Genomic DNA, 9,747 nt, shown 5'->3' with positions numbered 1-9,747 from the left:
GCGACGTCATGAAAATCGGTCGGCATCATTGGCCGGAGGGGAAGCAGACACCCCATGGGAATATCTCAGAATTTGAAATGACAGAGTTGAACACTCAGCACTATGCGAACATGATATCTTGCAAAATGCGAACTAGGCAAGACAATTAATTTCAGTTCTGTCCTCGATACAGTTCAGCTCTTTACTATCACAGTTATAGGTATCATTGACCGCACAAAGCCTTAAAATGGCCTGACCCGTCTGTTCCGAACAGATGCAGCAGGGCATAATCATAGATATAACTTCTCCAACAATTCTTAATTCGTTTCGTTTGAGTGTACATTTTGCTTCTTGCTTGGCGGATATACGTATGTAACTTCCACTTACAGAGAGGCCGGAATCCGTCAGTTTCGGACACTGCCGTCATGGTATTTTCATTGGGATGTCTCTCGCGATGCATCGACAATTCATAGCATGTCCTAACCCCTTTCAAAATGGAGACGCCGATTTCCGCAGGAAAACATTTCCATCTGCATATTTACAGCTGCAGTATGTGAAATACCATTTCAACTTCCACCTCATGTTTCTGTTTCTATACTCTAGCAGGAAATAAAATTTGCCAGCTGCAGACATTCTAGTGGGGACTAAATTGATCCTAGCTGGAACGGCAGATAAGATCATTATCTCTAAGGGCCGACATATATCTGCGCTTGCATGCTTAGACCGGTACCCTGGACAGCGGACCTCTATGTAGGAATTCCCTATGTACGGCATGTACCCACCAAATATACGCTGTGGACATATATATTTTTGTGGCATCCAGGGGATATTCGACCATTCAAGCGTCCGCATGGACACGTCCTCCATCTTCGTTTCACATTTGACAGGCGAAGATAGAGCTACGTTGACGGCACTTTTCTTAAACGCAGAGACAGTACGCTACTGGATCCATGTTCGATATTCTGAAGTGCTAACGATCGTTAGAGATCGATCGCCGTCACAATACGTACTACTATCCGCGCGCACCGACCGCAGCGATGCATGCACTTTGAGAGCCTCGATCAAAGCATCCACAACTTTTTCCGAATTGGCGCTAAAAGCTGAAAGCGCCTTTGTCGAGTGACCACACTTGTATTTGCAGCAGTTCACTGCCTCGCAGTTCAGAGGTCCGGAATGACCAGAAAAAAGATAGAGGATGCGAAAGTGGTCCATGGTGAAGTCAAATGTTAGTAATTCCGCGCCAAACAACCGAAACCGTCCTTTGGACAAGTTGGAGAAAACGTACAAAATAGTTCGTTGAGCGTGTAATGCGTGGGCCTTTTATCGCACCAGGCTGACCCTGGGGGCGAAATAAATAAAAGATAAATCCGTATCGGTCACACGGCTAGCCTTCAAATCAGAGCGTGTGCGACCGCCGTTATTTTGACGGAACCAATGACTGAGCACGGAGCTGACTCCTCGGTGCGGCCTCGGCGGCCATGGCGGCAGACAGGCCTCGTAGCTGGTGATTGATGCAGCCGTGCGCCCCGTGTTGCACTGCAGAGTGTCTCCGACGGTCGCGACGCTGCACCTTGTACTACACGAAGAGCGCAGGCTGGCACCTGCAGCGCGTTCACCCCTGCCGTCCGTCACGGCAGCAGCGAGGGCCGCTGGGCGGCGGTGAGCCATGGCGCCGCCGCGGTGACGACCCTGCGCGGCGGATAAACCTGCGGCTACTGCGGCAGCATCGACCCGCCGCGGCATGGCCGGGCGTGTCCTCGTGCGTGCCCTGCCGCTGCTGCTCGTGCATTACTGCGCTGGTGGGTTCCCCGGTTGGACGGGGTTGGCAGCGGTTTTGCTCCCGACCGTAGCGAGGTTCCCTCGTGAGCTCGCACTCGCGCAGATAACCTAACGCTGAAGGCCTTGCTTGGCCCTAAAGTCGTGGTGTTAAATTCTCTGCAGCGTTTGCAATTATCGGCTTCGCTGTTTTTGTAGCTGGTTGGCGTTCCGGGGCGGGCAGCGAAACGGGTCATGTAGAGGGGAAAGTGAAATGGTAATGGAGAAGCACTGTGGCATCCCGATGTCGGGAAAAGCGCACTATCGGGTAGCCCGTGGCGATTCCGGTACAGTATCCACGTCTCGGAAGTGTCTGGCATGTAAACATTGCTGCATTACAACCGTTAAGAGTATTCATAGGGCCAACTCAGACTGCGAGGCCGAATGATCCAGCTGTTCTCTTACCGTCACCTTTGAAGCTTGGAAAACTCTCATTAAGCAAGGGGAACGTGGGTGGGCGTATGACGCTAGTAGGGCGATGTTATCGGCCGCTATTCCCGGCGCGTTTCTTACGCATGCATGAAAGTGTAAAGGCATAGACGAGCACAGAAGCGTGATGAAATGTGGTTCGTGCCGAAAGGAGTGGTGAAAGTCCGTAACCTGAATAATGCATGCTCGATGTTGGGTGAATAAACGGCGAATACGATGCCGGCTGAAAAGCTGCTCTTCATTCTCCGCCCACTGTACTGACTTCCTGCTCTATTTATATATATATATATATATATATATATATATATATATATATATAAATATATATATATATATATATATAGTTTGTTATTCCGGACGGGTGGGTTGTATACATTAGCTAGGATATATGAGATGCTTGGCATGTTTTACCCACATATTTGTTCATAGAAAGAGCCTATTGGCGGCAGTTAGAAGGCAGAAAGATGCTGCCCTCATAGCTTCAGCTTTGCCAACTTCAGACACGATTAAACACTAACTTCAATCACAGTTAAGCACTGTACTTTTGTGTGCGTAGTTAAGGAAGGACCACATTGACAGAGCGCTCGGTGGCATGCAAAGTGATTTCACAGTGTTATGGTTAAGCTTCACAACCAGTAAACTTTCATAAGAATCTTATAGCTACTTGACCTTCTTTGAATGCTGTGGTTTTATTCACAATTTGGATGAGGCTGAATTTGCAATCAGTTGACTTTGACTGAGATCAGCTGTAGGTGGAAAAAATGTTGCAGACATCCTGAGGGCAGCTGACTGCCCTTAACAGCCAGCAGTAACATATAATTTGAATAAAATGAATCAAATATAGGTCACATATGTTGCTGGGAAACAAAGAAAAAAGGGCATGTGAATGTAGTAATAAAAGGCAGAAACAAACATTTGGACTAGCATCACAATAATGGTATCTGGGAAGAGATATGTTGGACACAAAATGTTCTATGCATCTAAGGCTTGCACTACACATGAACAGGTGTGCTCAGCCCACTTCTAATCTTTTCATACAAGGGCAAAACCTTTTTAAGGTATTTTAAAGCTGTTCTTAAAAATTCAATGTTATATTTTTCTTTCCTGCTTGCAGGTCTTCAACTTTTAGCATTGTCATGCCATTTAAATTCCCAAGGCCATGCTTTTGTAATATGTAGCAAGCAGAATACATTATGATGCAAGTATTTTTCATTGCATTGTTTCCAAATCTGTCATAGATTAAATTTTGGCACAGTACACAACAGAAGTATATCTCATTCTTACCCAGCATTCCAGTATACTGGATATAAGAAAAAAAAGAAAGCAATGCACAAAGGCAAAAAAGCAGCATCCCATCAAAACGAGCTCACAAAAATATTGTTTATCTAGTGACGATGGATGCAATGAGCAAAGCTTTGAAGAAATGCTTCTTGGGTTTGCAATATGCAGTCTGCTGTGCGGATGGCTGCGACTTTCCAGCAGCCTGGTGGGGCGAGTGGTTCCTCCAAGGGGCACGAGAGCCTGTGCGCATCAACCGTACCCACTTGTCCACACGGGGCCGCTGCATCGAGGGTCGTGACAGCAAGTTCCTGCTGGCCGAGACTGGCTGCGTTCGCTGCCTGGGCATCAGTGCCAAGCATGCCAATGTGCTGCAGTACAAGGAGACCCCCTGCTCCCACCAGACCTCGCATGCGGCCGTGTGCGCCGAGTTTGCCGGGGATGCCAGCCTCTACTCGCTCTTCCGACTCAACGGCAGCGCAGAAGCGTGTCCCCTGCAGGGGCCGCTGCTGTTCAGCTACAATCAAGGTAGCGGTGACTGTGCCAACCCACCGTCAAGCCTCGAGTCATGCACCGAATCGAGCCAACTGTTGCTGCGCTTCCAGGCCTGTGCCAGTGTGCTGGGTTCCGAGAGCAGAGGTAATTGCACTGCTTGCTTAAGTGGGGCCAGTAGCTTCATTATGTATGCGAACAGTTCCCACATCTATCTGAGTAAAAAGAAAACAAGTGTAGTAGGTGGCATATTTCCTGTGCTTTGTCAAGATAAGCGCTCCTTTATGATTATGTGCCTGCCTGGCTGCAATAGCAGCAACACCTTTTGAGGGCTGCATGATCATATTTTGGGGTGTCAAAGGCGTTACTAATGCGCTAAGGTTATGATTCTTATGTTCCTGTTAAACAAAATTGAAGCAATAATTGTCCTGTGCTGCATCATACTCATGTTGCTGATGCGAGTGTTACGGCTGAATGTTATGCAGAGGAGCAGCTGACATGCCTGGCCTCGTGGAAGGAGGGCTCGGTACGGTACCTGGTTGGCCGACTGGTGCACGCTGCAGCCAAAACTGACGCTGACAGGTTGCGCTGCTTCGCATACGAGCACAGTGCAGCTGATGGTGGCTGGTGGCTGGCCCAGTCAGGGGACGCCACATGTGACGCACTCAGCGGTGCCACTGAGGGCTCCCGTACCCTGCGCCTGTGGCCCCCAGATGCCTCCGGGGGGCAGCCATGCAGCTGGCCCACCTGGTTCTCATCGGCCGCCTGGCAGCAACTGCAGGCAGGCAGTGCACCGCTGCAGGTGCTGGCACCTGACACACTGTTGCTGGGCACCACACGATTGAGATGCTTGGAGCCTCTGCCCGAGCTCGGTGATCCACCCGAGTCACGCTTCCTGGTCCAGTCTACGTTCGAATGGTAAGCATTGTAAGGAGCACTGTGCAAGCAACTGCCACTGGTAATTGCGTTGGAAGTTGCATAACCATGGCCATGGCTCGAAAAACCTGAGAAGTTGCCCTAACAAATTACTTTTAAGGCTTGCAAGGCGCTGACATAATTTACTGCAACAAAAGCTGCGGTCACTGGCCCTTTGTCGAAAGCTGGAGACAATGCAGGCAGGCCTTTAATTGTTGGTAGCTACCACAACATATGACAGTATTTCTGCTTGGAGACGCTTTGGTCCAGCTTGCCAGCTGCTTGCTGTGCCACATCCTATTGCCATCTTCCGTTTCACTTCATCGCTTTCTACAAGTGCCCTTTGCTTGGCTTCTTTTCCCTGGACATGTGAAAGTGATCTTTTATGTGCTTACGGATAACTTTAGTCGCTGGCTGAGCGTTTTCAGTCATTCTGCACCTGCACCTTGTGGTGATGGCACTCTTGCAAAGAGGCACCATTTGGGCGACTGGAAATTAGCTTGTAATAGTGGAACTTATGCAGGCTCCTTTGGTAATGGCATTGGCAAGAGAGCTCTTGAATTGGAGCTGTTGCTTCATTCCAGTGTACCACTGCCAAGGGCATGGGCACATACCGCAGTGCCAGAGCAGGCAACAGAGGATGAAAAAAAAATTAACACACGGAGATAGAAATCACGATGGTGGTGCCAACACCAAGCTCAGCATATGGGATTTACAGAGGACCATAGATAGCGAACGCGATGGTTAGATGGCATTCTCGAGGCATTGCAGATGAAGCTATGTGATGTTAAGAAGATAGTGAGAGACCGGAAAGCGTGGCGTGACATCGTCCATAGGGTCACGAAGAGTCGGACACGACTGAACGCCTGAACTGAACTGATAGATCCTGGAAGTTTGCGGGTGCACCTATAAAAAAATATGCTGTTGGAAAGCATTCACCGAGCCTTTCAAATAGTGTGCTGCGATTTCTTCTCCACTGAATGATTGACACTCAGTTGAAGGTGATGAGTTTCTGCAAATGACATTCAGACATCCTTGGCAAGAAGGTGATGTTGCTGTTGGCGTCAATCTTTAGGGAACTGCATTCTGTTTTGAAAAAGATCATTCGTACCGGAAATAATCTTTTTTGAGCTCAAGAAGACCTAACCCCAAAATACGGGTGTCGCTATCACCGGCTGATTTCACACAAGTAAGGCACTACTCCTCTGATTATTTGAAAATGCAGCAATGTCATGTGAATTAACTGGTGGGATTTCTAAAACCAATTTTCTCAGCGATACATGCATATTGTACTGCCACTTGAACATCAGCATAGCCAAAATATGCCAGAGAATCAATTTTGTAACTCATCCTCTGTGTCTATGTAAAAACAGTGCCAGCTAGTGGGCCTGAAAAGAAAAGACAGTAAGGTGCCTGCAGCTGCCTCATGCATTCCTTTTCGACTTGGGCACTTTTACTATATTTATCTTTTCTTTTTTTTACATTTATCACTGCTCATCCTATCATTTGTATCTTTTGTGTCTGGCCCCGTGTCTTGTCAAGCCTATGCAGCAGCCCTTTGGTCCTATTTCTACGTCTGTCTCTTTTGCACAGTTTTTCCATCGAAATGTTGCAACAAATGACCAACTAGCTCAGTCAGTCACTCGCATTTGTGCTGAGGACTCGTGCGTTGGCAACATTTGCAGCACCAGCAAGCGGCGCTGCCTGGGGCTGCTGCAGAAGGCGGTGCACGTGGTAGAGTTGCGGCTGGGCGACTGTGAGCAGCTGGCCAAGCCCCTGACGTTGGTGCAGCAGCAGCCTCAGCAGATGGCAACAGGCGGAAGTTGTGGGCCGCTGCTGGGCCGCCTCTTTCTGCTGCCCCCTGCCCCACCGGCTGGGTTGGGGGCCCTGCTGCTGCCTGCACAGGGCTGCAGTGGCCGCCCCGTGCTGAGTTCGGGCTGTGGCTACCACCAGGATCAGCTGCAGCTGCTGCTGGGCTGTGGCTCCGACATCCATCGTGAGTGCCTTCACCTCAAAAAGGCACAGCCCAGTGCCATTTGCAAGTGTGAGAAAACGTGTTGACTTGGAGACTACACCTGCCAGTAGTGCATCAAGGATCAAATTGTTCATAATTGGACAGCGACTCATTTCCTATATGCTGGGCTGATATAGTTGCCAAAACCACACTTGGCTTGTCGGAAACTGGTCTCTATCGTTTGGTAATCTTGCTGCTGGTTTGCTGGTGCTAGCTGTAGTTTCTTGGGTGCCAGGAATCCAGTATTGCTTCCCATTTGGCTGGCACCAATATGCCACTTGTCCCACTGTTAATCTTAATAATTTGAGCATTGTGCTGCTGCATTCTTTTTATAACGTTGAAAAGATAGATTGTAAGTGACCCTCATCACATCTTGTCCTCGCTTGTGAATGCCTCTTTGCGCAACCCATCTTTCTGTCGTTATAAGCCAATGCGCCCGACAATGAATCCTGCTGATTTCTATCTGTTCATGGTGCTTTCAGTAGAAGTCGTTGCCGGGTTGTCTTGCTCATTGTTTGTTGACTATCATTGTTCATTTCATGGATGTGTAGGTTGTGTATACTGTGTCCATGTGAACTGCAGTAGGCTTCAGTGCACCAAAAGGTTGTGACTGGCATTTATCAATGGCTCGCTCCATTAGTTATTTCATGCTGACAACATGACGCCTGTATAGGCTGGTGCTGGGTGTTTAAAAAACTTGCATGCAGTCAGGATAGCCACTGCAGTATCAGGGTAAGACAAGCATGAGTGTGACTGTTTGATCTCACGCTAGTTTGTGTTGGGCGTGCAGAGAAGTTGGACCAATGCGTGGTCTCATGCAGGGTTTGAGTGCCATGGCAGCTGGGAGGAGAATGGCACACGACTGTTGGTGGCCAGTGCATTGGCGAGCCGGCGCCACTACTGCATCGCTGTGTCCGCACAACGCGTACAGTTTGCCGAAAGCCCCCCCGCGTGCGTGCGGAACCTGCCCTGGCCGTGGGTGTCTTTCAACCTGACGCACACCGACGACTGTGACGCAGATGACAGTGCAGCCACTGTGGCTTACTGGCAGACACCGGTACTGCTGCTGTTCTTGCTGCTACCGCTGCAGCTGGCTCCAAGCTGGGTGCTTTCCTAGGCTCAAGAGAGGCGCTGTGGACTTGCATTTCGTGGTCATCGCATCGGCCGACCCCCTGTGTATGAACATGAGGCTGGTGTATCGAGGACTGCCTGAATGACAGGACAGAGATCCAAGACAAAGCTCGCATTACTGAGAAGACTGTCACCTCAGTGCTAACTCAACAAGTGCACCCCTTCCCCCCTCCCCAGGAAAAGGCCTGTGGATGATGGTGATGATGCTAGGTGGACACGCTGCGTGGTGCTGCAGGACAAGTCAGGTGCTGATGAGACGTTTGTTGTTTACTCATTCCATGATGTGATTTGCGAGTAGGCTGTTTGTTGAGCCATCGAACCTTGTGGCCTGCTGGCAGACGGGCTGCTGTCGACCTGCGACTGTTAGTAACTGTGGCAGTGAACACTGCAACGTAGATGTACAGTTCCGAGGAGTCTGCCGCTCGAGCACAGTGTTGGCAGCTGCATTTTTAATGGTCAACTTCCTTGTTTTATTCACTTTGTGTGGCCACAGAGAAATACTTTATTCAAAGCTGTATGAATGTTTCATTATAGTGAGCCATAATCTTGAGTTGTTTTTCTCTTCTTTTGATACCAAAGCAAGAGACGACCATGTGGAGGTTGTTTGGACTTTTAATTGGACAAGAGATAAAGTGCAGGGTAGTTTGAGGAGACAGATAGGCAGTCACTGCAGCTTTTAAGTTCTCTGCTCAATGTTTTGCTATGCAGAATTACATAATCCAGTAGTTGCCTGACACATAAGAGTATAGTTGAAGCAGCATTGGAGCCTGCTTTTGCACAAGCATGTTTTCACTCAGAGATGCTATGCAAAACTGCAGCTCACAGTTGACAGAAGCAGCTTGTAAGCAGTTGCAGACAAGGTTTGCTTTGGAGGAATGGAGTATTCGTTGACCAAGGTCCTTTGGTTTGAGCTAGTGCTACTGTATTTTGTGTCATGTGCCTCAAGACTGGTGGTTTGTTGCAAAATAGCATTTCAGGCATCTTAGCTGGCAAGGTTTACTTTAAGCAGAACTTTTTTTTTTTTTTTTTTTTTTGTACTGATAAAAAGGCAGCTATTAGTCCGGCTTGGACGAAAAAAAGAAAAAAACGACAAAAGCAGAATTTTGGTTTGTGGTTGTGATCTATTTAGAAAAAGCCTGCAAGAAATGGCAAGATGTGAAAATGACTTTTTATTTTTATTTTATGAAATGCTGTTATGGTTAGAACATATATTAACAATTTGTAAATTTTGCTTGTGAAGTACAGAAGGTGTACAAAATTGACATCTTGGTTTGCAAGTGTGTGAAAATGTAATGTTGGCAGCAAGAATTTAGAAAAAGTAACAGTTCATACAGAGTAAAATTTAAGCTACAGACTTTCATTGCTTAAACATGACAACAGTTGTTTAGTTTTGTGACCTCTTGTGAATCTGCGTTTAAAATTGCAAAGTAATTCAAAATGCTAGTCTTGACAGTTCTCTGCAAATTCAGAATTCAAATAGAATTTCTGCTGTGTTATGTTTTCTGCCCTTGCTTAAATGCAACAAATTTCATCCTACCTAGTTCACTGGATGCTGAGAGAAATCATTCCCGAGTTCTTTCACACAGATAGAACTGCCACATCCATATCTTTCTCTTGAGTTCATGGGTTCAGAGGAAATCCTTGTGACACTGGGCTGATAAAAAGAAAGATTATAATTTACAGTGCATACACAC

The 9,747-nt window shown here is 47.7% G+C and overlaps 1 protein-coding gene across 1 annotated transcript; it reads left to right on the top strand.

Moving 5' to 3' along the window:
• The first annotated feature begins 1,389 nt into the window (after window positions 1-1,389).
• LOC146182096 (uncharacterized) lies at window positions 1,390-9,088 on the top strand. Its single transcript, XM_084577092.1, has 5 exons — window positions 1,390-1,778; window positions 3,673-4,140; window positions 4,479-4,911; window positions 6,594-6,904; window positions 7,744-9,088. Exons 1-5 carry the CDS (start codon window positions 1,721-1,723, stop codon window positions 8,037-8,039), a joined length of 1,566 nt encoding a protein of 521 aa, XP_084433218.1. The 5' UTR covers window positions 1,390-1,720; the 3' UTR covers window positions 8,040-9,088.
• Window positions 9,089-9,747: the final 659 nt, after the last annotated feature.

Source organism: Amblyomma maculatum, chromosome 8 (genome assembly GCF_055883805.1).
Source record: "Amblyomma maculatum isolate TAMU_Amacu chromosome 8, ASM5588380v1, whole genome shotgun sequence".
Taxonomy (NCBI): Eukaryota; Metazoa; Arthropoda; class Arachnida; order Ixodida; family Ixodidae; genus Amblyomma; species Amblyomma maculatum.
The sequence above is the reverse complement of the archived record's forward strand: the minus strand, read 5'-3'. Positions and strand labels throughout refer to the sequence as shown.